Source organism: Lathyrus oleraceus, chromosome 7, assembly GCF_024323335.1.
Source record: "Lathyrus oleraceus cultivar Zhongwan6 chromosome 7, CAAS_Psat_ZW6_1.0, whole genome shotgun sequence".
Classification (NCBI taxonomy): domain Eukaryota; kingdom Viridiplantae; phylum Streptophyta; class Magnoliopsida; order Fabales; family Fabaceae; genus Lathyrus; species Lathyrus oleraceus.
In genome coordinates, this window is record NC_066585.1 from 229,027,071 (window position 1) to 229,050,029 (window position 22,959).

Consider the following 22,959-nt stretch of genomic DNA (forward strand, 5'->3'; position numbering starts at 1 on the left):
TTGTTACTATTATTATTATTATTGTTATTAATATTATATTAATAAAATATGTTATTCTAATGAACATATTATATTAATAAAACACATTATACTGATGAAAAGGTATGTATGCCACTAACATGAAAACAAGCAACAACTTATATATGCCGCAAACAGCCACCACGATGTTTACGAGAGCTACAGTATATAATGAAACAAGTTATCGCCATAGTAATTGAACAAATCTTCTGAAACATAATATATATTAATCGAACCAGGTCATTGTATATATAATTGACACATATTATATAGTAACGATACGACACCATATATTGATAAAAATGACAATACAATGTATATAAGCGATGTATATAAACATATATAATAAAGCTACAGTACGATTTCAATATCAAATTATAGACATCAATTCACACAAAATTAACACAAATAAAATCAGTAAAACATCAATCTCTCCTAAAAACATAGAATTTATCAACATCACCATCCTTATTGGAGGTTAAGGGAACCCCTCTTATCATTCCATGATTTAGTATCCATATATGAATAGTTCCTCCTCCTTACCTTGATTTTCCAGCAAAAACGACAACAACTTCTAAGAAATTCTTCTCTCAAATCCTAACTCTCCCTCTTTACCTCTTTTGCTCCGCCTCTCCAAAAATACATACGGACTCTTTTAGGTTCTTCCAAATCCTATTTTATTCCAAAAACCAATTTCCTTCTAATTAGGTTTTTCCCTTCTTATCCTACATATTTTCCTTAATTCCAACCTTGCCCTCAATTTTTCTACATGTTTTATTTTCTTATTATTTTATTAATAAATCTAATATTCCTTATTTTTCTACCACCCATGTTATTTTTAATTATTCACTTCATAATTCTGTTTTTTTTCTTACTCAAATAAAAATACTATGTATTCTAATAATTAGTTAAAACTCCATTAATTTCTAAAAAGTATGAAAAACTCTTACTCTCTCTATACCTCTATTTTAAGGATACTTACCCCCACAATCACACAATAATTAATTTAAAACATCAATTAATCAAATAAAAATCTAAATAATTCAAATTAATTAATTAATTGAATTCGGGGTGTTATAGGTGCCTTCCTTTGCTATGCCTCCACTAGGCTTCAAAGCAGGAGCAGTGGGTTTGGGTTTGACAACTTCCTTGCCTTTCCCTTTATCACCCTGCTTAGTGGGTCTTTTGTTCTGTCTCTTTCCATTTTCGATCATCAGAATGGACTTCCCTTTTGACTTCAGATTCTGCTCAGCAGTTTTTAACATGGCTAGCAGTTCAAGAAGAGATTTGTCCATATCATTCATATTGATATTAAGGACAAATTGACTGAATCTATCTAGCAACGATTGCAAGATCAAATTAGTCGCGAGTTCCTTTCTGAGGGGAAAACCCAACCTCTCAAGGTTCTCCACATACCCAATCATCTTGAGCACATGGGGACCTACAGGGGCTCCCTCAGCTAGCTTGCCTTGAAAAATGGCTTTTGAAACTTCAAACCTTTCATGCCTTTCTTGCTCTTGATAGAGCATCTTCAGGTGCTCGATCATATCAAACGCTGCCATGCTCTCATGTTGCTTTTGAAACTCTGAGTTCATAGTAGCTAGCATGAGGCAAGCAGTTTCATTGGCATCATCGACATGCTTCTTATAAGCATCTCTTTCTGCCTTAGGTGCAGAACTAGGAGGTTCCTCTTCAGGAACAGGTTTCTCCAAGACATACAACTTTCTATCATGTTTGAGAACAATCCTCAGATTTTAGTGCCAATCCAGAAAATTTGTCCCAGACAATTTTTTCTTATCAAGGATTGATCGCAAAGTGTTGTTAGAGGTGTTTGTTGTCATGGTAATCTACAAGAAAATAATGAAAATATAAGTATCAATAACACATTTAATTAGGCCTTTAATTAAATATGCTCCCACTATTTTACTCAAAACAAATGACCCTCACCATTTGATTCAGAAAATCCCGTTGGAAGATTTTCTAGTGGGCTGAGATCCATATTTCACTTTGTTTTAAGTCCGCGTAGGAGGATTACACAAAACTAGGTCATTTAGGTAGGAACTCCTTCCAATTATATCTAATACAACTCTCGAATATTTTAGTTGGGTGAATAACTCCTTATTCCAATCCATCACATGGATCATTCCAACTCTTGCTTATAAACATATATAATCTTATTATAATTTGTATAGTTAAGTTTGACCCATTGTTTTAGCAATTGGATATTACAATTATCCCATCGCACCTTACTAATATAGAATATGCACCTCACATAGGCGAAACCTACATTATTCGATACTAGTCTTGATGAGTGCTAAAACTTGGAAAACATAAACTTAATATTTAATTTGAGGGAATTTGCAATTATTCTGATCTCACCGGCTTATTTATCATATAAATCGTCTCTCACATGCATCAACATACATAATGAAACAGTTATGACCCCTAGTGCAATTGTTCTCCCAAGCCAATGAGAGAACCTAAGCTAACCTAATAACGATCTAAGCTTCTCCAAGCAAGATCTTCAAGGTTGTCCTCCTTTGATATTGTATTCTTCTCTTTCTTCTTAACATTACATTACATAAAAGAAACTCGTTTTACATACGTAGGAGTGAGATGAGAAAAGAAGTTACATTAAGAGATTAAAAGAGAGGCACGACACACAAGTCGTATTTTAAAATCCCAAAACAAAATAAAGGAAAACTAAGGCCACAACCGATCACTACAAGACAATAATAATAAACACATTATTATTATTAATTTAAATTTTGTTAATTAATTAAAACCAAATTAAATTTCGGCGACCGATCACACTACGCAGAGTTAGCTGGGGGTTCCGTTGCCCGGTCAGCGGACGATGGTTCCGCTGACCGTTCAACGAACGGGGGTCAAGGGGGCAGCGCCCCGATGCAAAATTTTAATGAACAATTCATTTGAAATCGACGTCGTTTTTCGCATCAACACTTGATACTTTAAAGTAGAACTCTTGCACAATCACAACCCTAATCGCATAACTCTTTGACAACACAACCCTTGTGCCGTCATGAACTCTAATGCACCAATTTCATACCGTCAAACACACCTCGATTGTTAATTCAATATGATTGATCAACACGTCACTCCTCCACCATACTAATGTCGGATCAAGAAGCAAATGACTATTGATCGCTCAAAGGAAAACAATCATTAATTGTTTGAATGAACGAAACAGAAATAGTATATCATATATATGACTTGATCGATCTCAATTGCGTAACCTATGGACGATCGATGTATCGCTGCTTCACCATACTAACATCGGATTCCGAAGCATAGTCAACATTAAATCATCCAAATCGTACACACATGATGCCAAATTTAATTACTCGTTTATTCTTTGATTCATTCTGTCTTTTGATCATATTAATACAGAAAATACAGAAAATAAACAACTATCAGATGCATGGTTTCATAAGTGGCTCTGATACCACTGAAGGAGAAAAGCGATCCAAAATGCAACGGAATTTAAAAAAAAAACTCCTTTAATGATCCCTACGAATGGACATGATCAGTGATAGAATCGTTACCTCTTGTGGTGATTGAAACCTTTGATGCAGATCTACGGAGCGATCACGAGCGTTGAATGGTGACAACGCCTCTACTCAGTCCACACGAACACATTCCTTCAATCTCAGTGCTAGCTGCTACAAATGAAGGATTTGAGTGAGAGGGAGAGAGAGAGAGAAACGAAATTGAAACTGCACAAGGGTTCTATTTAGAGAACCACTTGTATGGGTTGCAAGCTAAAAAGCCCACTTAAGTGTATGTGGCCCATATCTTATAATATGCCAAAATCACTTAAGCGTGTGGTACCTTACCATATTTCATATTCTACTTAAGTACACCGTACCTTACGATGTTCTATAATTCACTTAAGTGCATCGCACCTTATCCTTTAGTTACTCTACCTCTCATCAATCCGTCCTTTTGTGTGTGACCCTGTAGGTTTTCACGACATTGGCAATTATATTAAATCACATATTTAACATAATAAATAGTGAGCGGTATCTAGCAACACACCACTGCTACCCAAGACACGAAAATGTCATGTGATCTGACAAATCCTTTTGTGATAATACTTATGTGTACAATTAGCCTTTTGCCCTTATGTCTATATTGAACACAAGGCATAAATCGTGTCATCCTTGTCCAGTTCAATATTGGGCCCATAGACATTTATCCTGTTACGTAGGATGGGAAAATTCCATCTAGGTCACTCATGTCCCTCAGCATGCTTCGTGGAGTACCCATCAACTGTCTTTATGGTCATCCAGTTACGGACAATATTTGATCAGCAATAAGGCACTCGACTCTACATCTAGGGTACATAGTAGTTTTAGGTCAAAGGGTGGTATACACCATTATCACCATGAGAATAACTTATGACACTTAGCATAACATTCTATATAGTATTCTCATAGTGGGTCAATCCAGTATAAATATTACTCTCAATATTCATACTTATGTTTAAGACTTGATAACTCCTTATCCATGATCCATGAGATGTGATCATCAGTCTATATACATAATAGTCTTAATGCTTTAATATTATCCCACTTCACAATAAAGCTCGGCTACGGATAATTTAAGAATATTGTCCTTATGTTTAATGGGATCTCATGATTAAGCCACACTTGATACATTAAACGGACTAGCTATTCTAGGGACTTTATTAAATAAACATAATAAAGAAAAATCCTTTTATTATTAATAAATAATTCGATACAAGTACCAAAAGTATTGGCCTCTAGGGCTTACACCAACACAAACTTTATCACTTTCTCAACTGATTCATCTAGCTTGGTGAACCAATTTTTATTACCAGTCATATGGCTATTGCATCCAGAGTCTAGGTACCACATGTTGGTTTGCTCAGTGTTTGACTGAGTGTTGGTCATGGGCAGCACATCATCAGAATCATTATCTTTAACATGTGTGTATTGCACTTCATCGCTATCTTTCGCCCGCGCTTCCTTCTTTATTCAACAATCTCGAGCATAATGGCCAAATCCTTCAAAGTTGTAACACTGCACCTCCTTCATCTCAACTTTCTTTCCGTAATGCTTATTGCACATGTCTTTCTTGGTCTAATTAGAGTGATTATTTGAACTCTTGCTTGAATTCTCATCATTAGCAAGATTCTTTCACTTCTTCTTCGCCTTATCTTTCCTAGGTTTCTTGATGAAACATTTTAGTAGTGATTGTTCAACCACCTTCTCCCTTTCCGAGTTTCTCTACTCCAACATCATCTCATGAGCCCCTAATGAAGCTTGAAGTTCTTCTAACTTCATCTCATCTAGGTTCTTGGACTCTTCAATTGACACTATAATGTAATCAAATTTGCACTCAAAGATCTCAACACTTTCTCAATCTTCTACAAATCATTGACTGATTCACCAGACACCTTCATTTGGTTTGTTAACAACACCTCATGTGAAAGGTGATCCAAGACTGATTCATCTTGCTTTATCTGAGTCATCTCGAATTGCTTTCTCAACGTCTGCAACTTCACCATTTTCAATTTTTCATCTCTGCTGTATAAGTTCTTCAACTTGTCCCACGCTCCTTTGGCCATTTCTTTTTCAATTGTCTTCTCGAACATGTTAGGATACATACTGCTGGATCAAGAAAATAGCTTTTCCATCTTTCTTCCTTTGATCCTTGTGCACATCTTTCTGAATATCATTTGCATTCGCTTCTAATGTCGGTACTCCATCATTCACGATTTCACACACATCTTGAAATCTGAAGATGACATTCATCTGCACAACCCATCATTCATAGTTATCCCCATTGAAAATCGGTAGATTCGCTGGAAATCGTGTTGATGTTATGTTTCCATTTCAATTATAGATTCTCTCTAAATCATAACCCGACTCCTTGACACCAATTTGTTGGAACAAAAGGATTTTTAAGAAAGACGAGAGAAGGAGAAGAAGAAGAGAGAAAACAGAGAAAAACTAAACTGAATTTGTAAAAATGAAAATTGAAAGGGGTTGTTATTTACATCATACCATTCCATTTATATAGGTAACTAAATTCCATGTCCAAAACATATAAAAATATATATAACTATAAGTTACACTTCGACATAACATCAATATGATGTATTCGAATCTATCGAATACAACTGATTCCTACTCATTCGACTAACTACTTCGACACAATCGAATACAAAGTTTCTACAAAACTATGAATTATAGCTAACAACTCGTTGACGATTATATTTAACTTGTACGTGAGGGTAGTCATGCCTACATGCATTAGTTTGGTGCAACCTTGTTAAGAGATCAAAGACAAGCCATAGCCCAATCAAACTAACTAAGGCTTAGAGGACATTTGTTACCCTAACCTACATGAAATTGGATCACCAATTCTAATAAAGTGACATAAACCACGGTGAAAACACCTTAGAAGCACATTAGACCAGTCAAATCCTATAGATCGTAAGATTTACAAAATCCCCTAATGTTTATCTTTTGAGTCAACTTTCTCCGAGAAGATTCTAGAGGCTTTTAAAGCCTGAACCTCTAGTATAAAATCTAACTAATAGTCCCCAATTATTTCAAAGAATACTCACGTATATATTTTTCTAAACTTTAAACCTCACACTCACATATATTTCTTAGTTTTTGTTAGACTATAGTACTGATCTAGAAGGGGGGTTGAATAGATCAATTTTTGAAATTTAGCGCTTTTTAAAAATGTTTTCAACGATTATGGAAGCACCCTAGATTATAATCGTCTAAACAATTTGTTAATGGAAATATCGGATATGCGTGAAGCCGAATGGAATAACTAAGATACAGATAATCAACCACTATCTAAATCAATCGATTAACCACTATAATCCTTGATATCGTTACCTCTAATAATGCTTAAACACAATAAGAGATCAAGTAAAATATTACTAAATTTGTGTGACATTAATTTTATCGAACACTTGGTGTGCACTCCACACCAAATTTCAATTTCACTCAAATTGAATGTGCACAATTTTACTCAGTTGTAATCAAAGTGATTGCACCAATTTATCGAACAGTTATTATGCACAACAATAAATCAATATTGATTTTACTATTAATTTCACATAAAACTAAATTAATGTAGAATTTAAAGAGTTAAGAGATAGAGAGAACAAGATCGAATTTGTTGAGGCAGTTCCCCTATCGTCCTCGTTTGTCCTCAATTCTAAATCTAGAATTGAGATGTTTTTATTAAGACGTTGCAGAGTCAATACAAGAAAACAAATTATCACCACCAATCAACCCCTAGAGTTGTTGCAAATCCTATTCTATTCTCTCCCCTTGATTTGAGTTGAACCAAGTCCCTCAAGCGCTTCGAACAAACCTCTAGTTACATGTACCTTATTGCAAGAATGCCATGTTCTACAAAACTTTAGCTCGACTGATTTCAAACGCAAGTCTCTTGAACCCTAAGCTTTCTTCACAATCCTCCGGTTATCGTTACTTGTTTGACCGAACCCACCTTTCTTTAAACTTTTCACTCGGCTGAATCTACGAAGCAAAGGTTAGTGCAAAAACCCCCAATTCTTGGAGGACAAAATCCCAATGGTTTTATTCAAGTAAAACCCACACAAAGCCTCAACACAAACTAATATAACCCAATCTTATTTGGATGTTATCACAACATCAATGCATAATGCTCAACAAAGATTAGTATGTGTGATTGTTGAGAAATGCAATGAAGAATGAAGATGATGAGCACTTTGGTGTATGTCTTTTACTTTTCTTGTTATTTGTTGAAGAAGAGACTCTAGAATATTTATATGATGCATGGACCAACTAACAGACATAACAAAATTATTTTGCAAAATTACACAGTAGAAAATTAAGTCTTAGTAGCGGCCACCTTAACCTGTTCATACAGGTCACTCGACATGTATGACCAGAGGCAAAATTATTAAAGTAAAACAGGCGATGAGTCGACTCAAATATAGTTTTTTTCCAGGGTTGAGTCGACCTATGACTCAACTTGTTCAGACCCGTGACTACATGGTTCAAATGAAAATAGGCAACGAGTCGACGCAAGTGGATGAGTCGACTCATTCAGTTTTCCCTAGATTGAGTCGACCTGTGACTCGGCCTGTTCAAACCCGAGAGTTTTGCTCCGAGTCATGAGTCGACTCGCAGTTCTTAAACTCCCAAATATGAGTTTTGAGATGTATTTTGACCAATTTAAACCGATCTCTTATGAACCTAGGATATTAACTATGATCAAGTGCATGATTCACATCTATGATATGCTTCTATATGCCTGGACACGTTGAACCTATATTTTGAACATGTTAGAGGATGAATGCATTCTATGATATGATGATACTGTCCAAAGTACACATTATGGGCGATTAGAAAGGTTTGACATCATTAAAATAAGGACTAGGCATATTTGCCCTCACATACTCCCCCTTTTTGATGATGGAAAACCGTGGCACAATCGTGTACTTTGATAGACATCCTCCCCCTGATTTTATGCATGTATTCAAACATTCTGCTATTATCCTTCTGCTAAATCAACTATTATGTTTGTTTCCATTGCTTCTCCCCCTTTGACAACAGAAAAAAGAAACAATGAAACGATCAACATGAAATAAAGATATTCAGAAGCACTTAGTCAACGACTTTACAACATATAGACATCAACAACCATGCACATAATATGAAATCAATAGAAGAAGTATAGACATACATATTACACAGAGTAAAAAGAAATAAGTAAATAACATTTCCACATTTGTTTAGCATAAACTTTAAGACAAATGACTAAATACAGTAAATATGATATCTAAGCAAGTTCAAGTATAATTCAAACATAGAAGTTGATCAAACTTAGATCAAGCCATCAAATGACATCAAGAGTTACATAGATCAAGTATATACATACATAGTTGATCAATATAGGCCAAATGGATATGAACGATATTACCTCCAATGGTGATACACGACGAGTGCCCTCACATAGCCGCACTTATAAATCAAGGAATAGACAAGCATAATATATGTATTTAAACGTGATCCAAGATATCGAGAACACCAATTTCTCTATGGATGTGGAAGAAAGGCTTTGTCGCAAGTGGTTTTATGAAGATATCGGCAAGTTGATTTTTGCTATCAACATGCTCGAAGACAACATCACCTTTCTCAACATGATCCCTAAGGAAGTGATGCCGAATTTTAATATGTTTAGTGCACGAATGTAGTATAGGATTTTTGGTTAAATTGATGGCGCTTGTATTGTCACAAAAAATAGGAATATGTTCAAGTTGAACATTGAAGTCAAGTAATTGTTGTTTGAGCCACATAATTTGAGCGTAGCAATTACCCACAACAACGTATTCCGCCTTGGCTATTGACAAAGCAAATGAAACTTGCTTTTTATTGTGCCAACTCACTAAGGAATTTGAATAAAAATGACAAGTGCCACTAGTGCTGTTCCTATCCTATTTGCAACCGGCAAAGTCGGAATCAGGGTAGCCAACCAAAGAGCAATCACTTCCCTTAGAAAACCAAAGTCCATACTTTGAAGTACCATAGAGGTATCTAAGTATGCGCTTGACGACTTTTAAATGTGATTCTTTGGGACATGATTGATACCTAGCACACATACATACACTAAACATAATGTCTGGTCGAGATGCGATAAGATAGAGGAGAGATCCGATCATACCTTTATACCTTTTTATATCTATGGCCTTACTATTTTCATCCTGATCCATATTTACAACAATAGGCATTTGAGTGTCGATTACCTTAGAGTTTGCCATGTTGAAGCACTTGAGTAACTCATTACAATACTTCGTTTGGCTCACAAAAGTCCCTTCTTCAAGTTGCTTGATTTGAATTCCTAGGAAGTAATTTAGCTCCCCCATCATGCTCATTTCAAATTCTCCTTGCATTAACTTAGAGAATTCCTTGACTAAATTTATGTTAGTAGATCCAAAAATAATATCATCTACACAAACTTGAACTAAAATAGAGTGTTTTCCTTGACTCTTAATAAAAAGGGTTGTATTAACCTTCCCTCTTGAGAATTCTTGTTCTAGTAGAAATTTTCTAAGAAGCTCATACCATGGCCTAAGGGCTTGTTTGAGACCGTACAAAGCACGTTTAAGCTTATAAACATAGTTAGGATGCTCATAGTTTTCAAAACCGGGAGGTTGAGATACATAGACCTCTTCATTAATGTGACCGTTTAGGAAAGCGCTCTTAACATCCATTTGAAATAATTTGAAAATTTGAGGACAAGCATAGGCAAGCAAAAGGCGTATACCCTCGATTCGGGCAACCGGAGCATAAGTTTCCTCATAGTCGATGCCTTCCTCTTGGTTATACCCTTGAGTAACAAGGCGCGCCTTGTTGCGAGTTATAACTCCGTTTTCGTCTAACTTGTTCCTAAACACCCATTTAGTGCTGGTTACTCGACGGTCTCGCGGATGGGGAACAAGATCCCACACCTCATTTCTTTTGAATTGATTAAGTTCCTCTTGCATCGCTAAAAACCAATGTTCATCGAGTAATGCGTCTTTGGAGTTAGGCTCATTTTGAGAGACGAAAGCGAAATGATAACAAAAGTTATTTATCTTTGACCGTGTGGTAACTCCCTTTGTGATATCTCCTAGAATATTATCAATGGGATGATCCTTAGAAGACTTCCATTCCAAAGGAAGATCATTGTTATTAATCGAATGGTCCTCCTTTTTCTTTTTAGAGATTTGATCCGACTCCTCCTCAGCTTTTTTCGGATGGGGTTCAACACACTTTTCTTCTTGATCTTTTATTATGTCTTCCGAAGGAACACCTGCACCATCAACAATAATACCTTCTCTGGGAGTTTTCGGATAAGATTCATCAAAGGAAACATGCACGGATTCTTCAACAATAAGTAACCTTTTGTTGTATACTCTATATGCTTTACTAGAATGAGAGTATCCGAGAAAGATACCTTTATTGGTTTTTGAGTCAAATTTACCAAGGTTTTCTTTACCATTATTTAATACAAAGTACTTTCATCCGAATATATGAAGATGTGAAACATTTGGCTTCCTTCCTTTTAGCAATTCAGACGGAGTTTTATTTAGAATAGGACGAATGAGTATTATATTCAATACATAACAAGCCATATTTATGGCATCGACCCAAAAATATTTAGGAAGGCTGTTTTCATTGATCATAGTCCTTCCAAGCTCTTCTAAAATTCTATTTTTATGTTCCACTACTCCATTTTGTTGTAGAGTTCTTGGAGCATAAAAATTATGATCAATGCCGTTTGTTTCATAAAATTCCTCAAAGAGATGGTTTTCAAATTCACCTCTGTGATCACTTAGAATAGTAACTATGCTAGTGTTCAATTTGTTTTGAGACATCTTGGAAAACTTTTCAAAAGCAGAAAAAGTGTCACTTTTACTTGCTAAGAATATAGTCCAACAAAATCTAGAGTAGTCATCTACTATAACGAAACCATAGTAGTTTCCACCTAGACTTTTGATTCTAGATGGCCCAAATAGGTCTATATGGAGAATTTCAAGGTGTCTCGTTGTGGAAACAATATTTTTAGATTTAAACGAGATCCTTGTTTGCTTTCCCATTTGGCACGCATCACATAAGTTATCTTTTGAAAATTTGATTTTGGGAAGACCAACTACTAGATCTTTTGCGACAACTTTATTTAGCAAGTCAAAGTTGACATGCGCTAATCGCCTATGCCAAAGCCACAAGTCTTCACTCATGGAGACGAGACATTTAGCGCTAGTCAAAGATACTTCATTTAAGTTCAGCATGTATACATTATTTTCCCTCCATCCCTTAAGCACATCATTCTTATTATCATTATGTTCAATCATGCAACAATCTTTTGAAAATGATACTTTGTATCCTTTGTCACATAATTGGCTAATACTAATGAGATTTTGCTTAAGGCCTTTAACTAAAAGGACGTCTGAGATAGTAGTAGAGGAGGGATTATCTACACTACCTTTTCCGAGTATAGCTCCCTTGTTATTATCACCATAGGTTACAAACGCTTTCTTCTTAGCCATAAAGTCAAAGAACAAGGAAGTGCCACCCGTCATGTGTCTTGAGCATCCACTATTGAGAACCCATGTTCTCTCCGTATCCTCAAGACATTCCACCTACAAATTTAAACAAGGGAGTGAGGTATCCAATTTTCATTGGGTCCTAGTGGGTGAGTGAAACTTTGGTTGCATTTGGGCAACCATTGAAAAATGCCTTTAGGGACTAGAAATCTCCTAAATCGACATTTAGCAATAGTATGTCCCCTTTTGCAACAATATAGACAATTTAAGTTAGGATGAGAGTTGCTTTTTCTAACTTGATCCTTTACCACATAAGTTTATTTTTGATAAGGATTATTCATGTTACTTCTAAAATGTGATTGATCAATAGCAAAGGTAACTTTAGGTTGTAAAGCCTTGTCTAATTTGGCTTGAAGAGTTCTAACCTCTCTTTGCCAAATGTGACAGGTTTCACATCCAGACCATCCAAACCAAAATCACTTATCATCTTCAGTTTTGCCTTTAGTAACCTCTATCATAGATTTCTTGAGAGTTTCTAATTCCTTTTCAGAATCAGAAATCTTTTTTTCTAAATAACAAAATTTTTTCTTATTTGAGGCTAGGCGTTTGAAAGCTTCCTTGACCTCATTGTGTAGAGTACTAAATACATTTTGCAAATCACAATAAGATATTTTATTAATATGATCATATTTAGAATGAGTTGCATTCTTTTTCTTCTTTCGATGAGCTGTAAGACAAAGATTGGCGTTTTCTTCTTCATCACTTGAGTTATCATCGCTTGAGGACTCACCATCGCTCTCCCGTGCAATGTATGCTTTTCTAGTTTTGCTAGATTTGTTGTGACGTTTATCTTTTCCTTTGTCTTTCTTCAGCAAGGGATAATCCGACTTATAATGGCCGACCTTTCCGAAATTAAAGCATGATCCTTTTGACTAAGTTGTCTTACCTTCCTCTTGATTCTGGAGTTTTGATTGTGTTCTATAGTTGATAAATTTTTTATCCGAATTTTGGAATTCATTCTTTCTAAGGTATCAGTTATACCTCCTTATGAACAACCCCATGTCTTCATTCAAATCTTTATCGTCATCATTTGATTCACTCTCACACGTATCATTGGTGGATGACTTATATCTTGAACTCTTTAAAGCGAAAGACTTCCTTTCGGTGTCCTTAGCGATCTCCTTCTTTTCCTTATTTTGACTCTTCTCATGTTTCTCAAGGTTCATGAGCTCTTGCTCATGCTCTTGAAGCTTGCCAAACAATGTTGCCATGTCCAATGTTCTTAGATCATTGGCTTCCTTAATCGCGGTGACCTTTGGTAGCCAATCCCTATTAAGACATCTTAAGATTTTATTATTAGCAACATCATTAGGGGTAGTTCTACCAAGAGCATTTAACCGATAGATTAGATGATAAAATCACTTTATGCATATCGGAAATGGTTTCACCATCCTCCATATGAAAAGGTCAAATTCTTGAGTTAAGGTGTTGATTCTAGCAAGTTTGACATCATTGGTTCCCTCATGGGTAATTTGCAATGAGTCCCACATAGCTTTATCACTAGTATTATGGGAAACCCTATAATACTCATCAACACCTAAGGCAACGATGACTATGTTTCTGGCTTTCCAATCATAGTTGTACTTTTTCTCATCTTCTTCATTCCATTGTGCTTCAGGTTTAGGCATAACAAAACCATCCGCATTGTTCATGGTTATTTCCATATGACCATCTTGGATGACTTTCCATACTTTCCTATCAATAGAGTTGATATGGATACACATACAGTCTTTCCAATAACTCTAGTTTTCACCGGTAAAAATAGGCGCCCTATTGTATGCCCTTTAGGATCGTTACTCATTTTCTAAAAAGTTATATCTGAAGCACTAGATGAATCGACGCTCGTGATACCACTTGTTAGACGATAGTAACGATCTAGAAGAGGGGTTAAATAGATCAATTTTTTAAATTTAACGCTTTTTAAAAATGTTTTCAACAGTTGCGGAAACACCCTAGATTATAATCGTCTAAACGATCCGTTAATGGAAAGATCAGATATGCGTGAAACCGAATGGAATAACTAAGATAAAGATAATCAACCACTATCTAAATCAATCGGTTAACCACTATAATCCTTGATATTGTTACCTCTAATAATGCTTAAACACAATAAGAGATCAAGTAAAATATTATTAAATTTGTGTGAGATTAATTTTATCTAACACTTGGCGTGCACTCCACACCAAATTTTAATTTCACTAAAATTGAATGTGCAGAATTTTACTCAGTTGCAATCAAAGTGATTACACCAATTTATTGAACAGTTACTATGCATAACAATCAAGCGATATTGATTTTACTATTAATTTCACACAAAATGTAATTAATGAAGAATTTAAAGAGTTAAGAGATAGAGAGAACAAGACCGGATTTGTTGAGGCAGTTCCCATATCGTCCTTGCTTAGGGTACGTCTCCTCTCATTTCTAAATCTAGAATTGAGATGTTTTTATTAACACGTTGCAAAGTCAATACAAGAGAACAAATGATCACCACCAATTAACCCCTAAAGTTGTTGCAAATCCTATTCTATTCTCTCCCCTTGATTCGAGTTGAACCAAGTCCCTCAAGCGCTTCGAACAAACCTCCGGTTACAGCTACCCTATTGCAAGAACGCCATGTTCTCCAAAACTTCAGCTCGATTGATTTCGAATGCAAGTCGCTTGAACCCTAAGCTTTCTTCACAATCCTCCGGTTACTGTTACTTATTTGACCGAACCCACCATTCTTCAAACTTTTCACTCGGCTGAATTTGCGAAACAAAGGTTAGTGCAAAAAACCCCAATTTTTGGAGGACAAAACCTCAATGGTTTTATTCATGAAAAACCCACACAAAGCCTCCACCCAAACTAAGATAACCCAATCTTATTTGGACGTTATCACTGAAGGAGAAGGGCGATCCAAAACGCATAGGAATTTAAAATTTCTCCTTTAATGATCCTTACGAATGGGCATGATCAGTGATAGAATCGTTACCTCTTGTGGCGATTGTAACCTTTGATGCAGATCTACGGAGCGATCACGAACGTTGAACAATGACAACGCCTCTACTCAGTCCACACGAACGAATTCCTTCAATCTCAGTGCTAGCTGCTACAAATGAAGGCTTTGAGTGAGAGAGAGAGAGAAACAAAATTGCAACTGCACAAATGCTTCTACACAAGGGTTCTATTTATAGAACCACTTGTGTGGGATGCAAGCTAAAAAGCCCACTCAAGTGTATGTGACCCATATCTTATAATATGCCAATATCACTTAAGCGTGTGGTACCTTACCATATTTCGTAATCTACTTAAGTACACCGTACCTTTTGATGTTCTACAATTCACTTAAGTGCACCGTACATTATGGTATTTCTTAGTTACTCTATCTCTCATCAATCCGTCCTTTTGTGTGTGACCCTGTAGGTTTTCGCGGCATTGACAATTATATTAAATCACGTATTTAACATAATAAACAGTGAGCGGTATCTAGCAACACATCACTGCTACCCAAGACACGAAAATGTCATGTGATCTGACAAATCCTTCTATGATAATACTTATGTGTACAATTACCATTTTGCCCTTATGTCTATATTAAACACAAGGCATATACCGTGTCATCCTTGTCCAGTTCAATATTAGACCCATAGACATTTATCCTGTTACGCAGGATGGGCAAATTTCATCTAGGTCACTCATGTCCCTTAGCATGCTTCGTGGAGTACCCATCAACTGTCTTTATGGTCATCCAATTACGGACAACGTTTGATCAACAATAAGGCACTCGACTCTACATCTAGGGTCCATAGTGGTTTCAGGTCGAAGGGTGGTATACACCATTATCACCATGAGAATAACTTATGACACTTTGCATAACATTCTATATAGTATTCTCATAGCGGGTCAATCCAGTATAAATATTACTCTTAATATTCATACCTATGTTTAAGACTTGATAACTCCTTATCCATGATCATGAGATGTGATCATCAGTCTATATACATAATAGTCTTAATCTTTGATGTTATCCCACTTCACAATAAAGCTCGACTACAGATACTTTAAGAATAATGTCCTTATGTTTAATGTGATCTCATGATTAAGTCACACTTGATACATTAAATGGACTATCGATTTTAGGAACTTTATTAAACAAACATAATAAAGAAAAAACCTTTTATTATTAATAAATAATTCGATAAAAGTATCAAAAGTGTTGGCCTCTAGGCTTACACCAACAATCACAACAACAATGAACAATGCTCAACAAAGATTATTATGTGTGATTATTGAGAAATGCAATAAAGAATGAAGATGATGAGCACTTTGGTGTATATCTTTCACTTTTCTTGTTATTTGTTGAAGAAGAGACTCTAAAATATTTATATGATGCATGGACCAACTAACAAACATAACAGAATTATTTTGCAAAATTACACAGCAGAAAATTAAGTCTAAGTAGCGGTCACTCGACCTGTATGGACCCGAGGCAAAATTGTTCAAGTAAAACAGGCGATGAGTCGACTCAAACAGGGGATGAGTCGACTCAAACCGAGGTTTTTTTCAGGGTTGAGTCGACCTATGACTCGACCTGTTCAGACCCGTGGCTACATGGTTCAAAATGAAAATAGGCAATGAGTCGACGCAACATGTGGATGAGTCGGCTCATTCAGTTTTTCCAGGATTGAGTCGACCTGTGACTCGACCTGTTCAGACCCGAGAGTTTTGCTCCAATCATGAGTCGACTCACAGTTCTTAAACTCCCCAAAATGAGTTTTGAGATGTATTTTGACCAATTTAAACCGATCTCTTATGAACTTAGGATATTAACTATGATCAAGTGCATGATTCACATCTATGATATGCTCCTATATGCCTGGACACATTTTGAACATGTTAGAGGATGAATATGTTCTATGATATGATGATACTGTCCAAAATACACGTTATGGGCGATTAGAAAAGTTTGACATCATTATAAAAAATATGTATTAATATTGATATTTTAAAAATACTCACGCGTTTTTTTTCTATTTTATAGTATTCACTTCACATATTAATTGCAAATCAATATTCCTAGTTGGTATTTTGTTAGTTAGTTTTACAAATACACTTCCTATTGCGCTAAATTGATGCGAAAGGAACCCAAAAAAGACACGTAGTTCCAAATCGCATATGTTAACCATAATCTTAACTAGGACCACAAACATTAGATAAATAAATTATAGAAAGCATAGACATAGACAAATAAGAAATTGAAGATGAGATAAGAAGCCATATAATCTGAGGTTGGAAGTAGCAGATTTGAGTGAACCACCACCATCTGTATCAGGCTTTTTTACATTTTGCCCTGATCCTGTAGCTGCATATGGATACTTACACGTCCCATAACCTGCCACAAATCACCCATATTCTCATCATTTGTTTCCCCTTCACAATAATCAATGTAAATTTGGTTGATAATGTAAAACTTGTTCATCAAAATTAAGCTCAAATTCTTGATAATGAAACTAAATAAACTTACCAGGGTCTGTGTTAGTTATGACTCCGGTGTTGCCAAAATCACAGTCTGCATTGTGGCGACCAGATTGCTGATAATATGCATTCATGGCATAGGCTGCATGGGATCTCAAAGAATCGGGCTTAAAACACGGCCCACCATTCTTTATCGGCCCACAATCTATCCCATTGCTGCAAACATAGTCAATGTTGGCCTGCAACGCTTTTTCACTTGCGTTAATCTTCGGCACGCACCACTTCTTTGAAGAAGACGATTCTGGGGACCCTGCCGGACCCATTGCCGTAGGTCCGGATGCGGGATCCATTGCCATGGGCCCAGATGCAGGCCTCATTGCTTCAGGCCCTGATGCGGGATTCATTGCCGCGGGCCCCGTTGCCTGTTGTTAATTACATCAACATATTAGCTAATGCTGGAAATCTTAGTTCACAATGTCACAAACTAAAAATGATAATAGTGCTAACAATAAGAATCAGTTCAAATTATTATAATGCATTTTAGAGTATGTATTCTGAAATTTTACTATTCAAAGAATTTTAACATGTAATGCCAACCCTACACAAAAATCGTACTCATATTAATGAATGAAGGAATTAAGAAAGTGACAGGGACTATTCCATAGTCAAACATTATAATTGCCTTTGAAATTTTAACCAAAAGCTAGCAAGTGGCATGGTAAGAAGACATGACATGACACCATCGACATGAAAACGAAATCACCAAAATAGCCCCCAATAACTCTCCGACATGCAAACTCTCGAAAAATCAATGTGAATAAAATAGGGACTGAGTTGTACTTCCATTAAAACATGTCGTGTACTAATTTGTCACGAAGAGTCTAATTCTAAAACAGTAGATACGCATATGCATCAAATATTAAACAATCACACAAAGATTCTCCTATATTTTTTTAAATAAATAAACAATTGTAAAAAATGAATAGGTACCTACCTGTTGATGTTGTTGGATAAAAACACCAACGTCGTAAACCGGTGTAAGATCGGGTTTAAACAACCCGTAATTCCGCTCCGAAATAGTGGGCTTAAGATTCTCATTAAACAATGAGAAAATATAAGTTTCAAATGTCTTATTAGGCATCAAAGGAGTCCCTTTCCCAGAATTAACGTGTTTGATAAGATTCCCGTTATAAGAAACCGCATTCTCCAAACTCACACCGGGTTGGTCCGGGTCACCCAAAGAAGGCCAACCCGTTTCACCAACAACCAGTTCCACGTCATCATAACCAAGTTTCTTCATCGCCGAATAAACCGCATCCATCTGAGCATCAAACATATTCGTATAGTTTATTCCAGTGGCTTTATCAAAAACGCCACCGTTTGGTTTAAAGAGCGCATAGTTCAACGTTTCGGGTTTGCTTGGAGAGAAACCGAAGAACGGATACGGGTTAACCATGAAAGGAGATTTCGTTTGGCGATGAAAGTCCAGAATGGGAGCAAAGATAGCACGGTCGTAGCCACGGCGGAAACTTCCAGCGCTTGGTGGTTCCGAGGAAGATAAAATGCCGAGAGAGTTAGGGGATACGACTTGAATATGAGTGAGGTTTGAGAGTGTGAGAGCTTGGTGAAGAGCTTTCATGGCGGGGAGAATGTGGGCGATGAGGTTTTTATCTGAAGTTGCGAGGATTTCGTTTCCGACGGCGATACGGTTGAAGGCGGTTTCGGGGTGGAAAGGCAGGATGTTTGTTGTGATCCATGATTGGGCTGAGGGTAGTTTTGTGAGTGAAGGGATGTCGCTGTTTGCGACTGTTACGGTGACGGAGATGTTGGTGTTGGCGAAGGCGCGGAGGATGTCGGGGTTTGCGTCGAAGAGTTTAATACGGTCGATGGTGGTTTGGGTTTTGAGGAATGAGGCGACGGTGGAGGGTGGTGGGAGGTTGTCGGCGATGGTGCCGTAGTTGACGCCGATTTTGTTGGTTGTGGCGGAGGAGGAAAGTTGAAGGAAGAGGTTCGAAGTTGAGAGAAGGAGAAGAAGTAAGCGATATGGGGTTGCCATTTTTGGTGAGTTTGTGAGATGCGGGGAATGATAGAAGTTTTAATGTGGAAGGGAACGTTAGTATGAATTTGATTGGATCAAACTTCAGAGTTCAAACACCGCCATATAATGGGGTCCACTTTGGAGAAAAACTCTGTTCCAAGGTTTGGGTTCAGTTTGAGTGTTTGATGTTATGTGTTAGGATGTCTTCAATTAGATATTCTGCGTCTAAAACAAAAATTGAAAAATTAAATTGAACTCCTCTAAGGCTTCTTTTAATTATAACACACTAAAAAAATACAATAACCTTTTTAAAATTATGATCACAAATACCTTATTTAGTTGTTAATATCGTTTTATATCGGTTAAACTACTAAAATGCATGAAATTGCTATACTCAACAAAAATTAGGAGGTTCTTTCACTTGCATTCTCAAGCAAGTGTTACATTGAATATGGATTAGTGGTTCAAAATGCATATTATTCCTTCGAGCCATCTTGCGTGCACTATATCTTAAGATGGCTATTGAAATGCTCCCATGGTCAGCTGATCCTCTTCACTTATATTTTGCTCTATATTTGTCATTGTATTTGTTACTATAGTTGTGTATAATTTGATCTCTCTTACACGTATCATGTAAGATAGACCGGATAATACAATCTCACATAAAAACATCTTGTATGTTGTATAAAAAAACATCTCACTTTTACAAATCTCGTATTTGAGAGGTCGTGTATAAGTCTCGTAATTGGATTGAATCTAAACTTGAACTAAGAAGAGTCCACCCCATTTTCAAGGTATTCCATGGGGCATGGCAAAGATAGATCAATGTAAATGGACCAAGTTAAACATGTTGACCCGACACCATTGTATCTTAGTGCGGACTAATACATTTTATTATGTAGATAGAACATTTAAGACATGTTAACGCAACCATAAATTATTGGTCATAGATTGAGAAGCAAGCTATTTAAAGCCCTTTAATTAGTCACAGGAAAACAAGGAAACATATATCTTAAATGACCCATCAATTGGTCTTATGGACACTTAGCATATGCGATCATATCAACAGTAAGAGAAAAAGCACAAACACTTTTCAATACGACATATACTCAACCGGTATTTGTGACTCTTATAGGCTCAATACTGATAGAGTTATTAATTAGTGTATCCAACTGTTCATCAATGATTTTGGTAAACAATAACTTGGTTTTACATTTATTGCTTGAATAATCAAACTAGTAAATCCTGGGGCATGTTGTGCAAGACTTCTGGGAGAAAAGACGTGTGTATTAACGTTGTCAGGTATCTGTGTTGACTACTTTGAAAAAATGATTAAGTTTGAAAATAAACGTAACAGTAATTTCGACTAAGTCGAACTAGTAACTTGAACGAGAATAAAAAACAAGTAAATGTAGATGCAAATGAAAAGAAAACTTTATTTGCATAATTAAAAGTTGGTAGGCAAATACAATTTCTTCAGAGACTTGTTACTCGCTTGCCTATGGATACTTTGAGTTTGTATTGAAGTTTACAATGATTTTTTCACCCCGAATCCTAACGCTAGATTCCCTATTTATAATACTATGAAACTAACTGTCTTCAACATACAATTGTCTTCTATCTGACACATCACCTCTGCATGCTTCACTTGCCTTCGATTGATCTCCACGTGTCTTTGGTGTTTTGGATAAGACCAAGAAACAGTTATTCGGTTTGATTTTGATTTTTCTTTGGTCAAATCGCATTCGATTTGTCGAGTTGGTGAATAAACAACTTTTGGAAATTTCGCTAAGTACCAGACCAAATCCTCAATATATTGAATATCGATGTTTTTTCCCAATGTTTCTGGTCGAAAAACATGAAATATTGCCTTATGTTTTTCACGGAAATTTCAGCTAACTCCCTTGTCGAGTTAGTACATTTAAATTTCTTGGCTAAGAAATTGCCACTTATTCACTGGTGTTTTTGGTAAATAATCACTTAGTTTTAGGTTAATTACTTGAAGGACCAAACTAGTAAATCCTAGGGCAAGTTTGTGCTAAGTTTCTGAGAAGAGATAGTATGCATTTAATGTTTTCGGATTTCTTGCAATGAATGTTAGGTGTTTTTCCAGTAAAATAACTATGCCATAGAAATAAACTAACTAACTGATTTGTCAGAGTCAAAATTAGTCTTTGAATGTTAAATAACACAAGTAAAGAAAAAACTTTAAATAGAAAAAGGATTTATTTGCATAAACGTAAAAGTGGTAGGCAAGTACATTTGCTTCATGAAAACTCGTTTCTCTATTATATGCGGGTACTTTGAATGTATGTCGAAGTTTACAATGTTTTTTCTACACCTGATCCTAACACTAGAATCTCTATTTACAATGCTATGAACTAACGGTCTTCCAACGTTGAAATGATTCTCAGTCCGACATGTCATCTTTTCATGTGTGATTGACCCTTGATTGATTTCCATGTATCCCTTTCAATTTGGATAAGACCAAAAAATAGTTACTTCAGTTTAAAATTTGAATATGCCTCCATTCGAACCCCTTCGACCCGTCAAACTTTACACATCACTGAACTTCCTGAAATTTTACTAAGTTCACAACCAGACTCTTCGGCGTCAAATACTGTTATTCCATTGGTAGGCCTTTTGGTCGAAAAGCCTTGACTTTAACCTATGATTGGAGATATTCCCAGCTGGATTTTTCGTCGAATGTGCTCTTTTGAAATTTTTTGGCTAACAAATTGCCCCCCCCCCCAAAAATGTCACTTTCGATTTTATTTAAAAGAGGCATGTGGCATTTTTGAAGTTTCAATATTGTTCGAAGTTGTGTGCTGATGTCACCATCATCATGGTTACTCCCTATAACGTCCCTTCGAGTCATATAGGCTCAGACTAGCCATCATGGTCCTGAGTTCCCAGAAAATTGAGGGCAATGCTGAAGATCCAACTTCCCACTTCACCATGTTTTAGTGAGACACTTGTCAAAAAGTTCATTTTTGTTTCTTTTTCAAGAAAAATTAAAACTGATCTGTTTCTTTTTTCTGAGATTATAAATAGTTCATGTTAGACGATAGGCTTCGATCAAGAGGGGGAGGGGAGGTTAATAGATCCCTGTAGCGGTAAATTCATGATCATCAAGCTATGGATAAGTTAAAGATCAAATAACAAGAGTCGCCACCGTGCTTTTATTATTTCCAAGGGAAAAGGGAAAAAGTACGAACAAAACCCAAAAGTAAGAAGTTTTCAAATCAAAACTAATAAAATGTCAGAGATTACAGGTAAGGGGGTTGGTTACACA

The 22,959-nt window shown here is 36.1% G+C and overlaps 1 protein-coding gene across 1 annotated transcript; it reads right to left on the reverse strand.

Annotated features, from left to right (window-relative positions):
* Positions 1 to 17,207: 17,207 nt before the first annotated feature.
* LOC127106389 (glucan endo-1,3-beta-glucosidase) lies at positions 17,208 to 19,899 on the reverse strand. The gene is made up of 3 exons (XM_051043686.1): positions 18,621 to 19,899; positions 17,676 to 18,048; positions 17,208 to 17,543 (listed from the first exon to the last, which is right to left on the reverse strand). The coding sequence occupies exons 1-3, from the start codon at positions 19,680 to 19,682 to the stop codon at positions 17,374 to 17,376; spliced, it is 1,605 nt and encodes a 534-aa protein (XP_050899643.1). The 5' UTR covers positions 19,683 to 19,899; the 3' UTR covers positions 17,208 to 17,373.
* Positions 19,900 to 22,959: the final 3,060 nt, after the last annotated feature.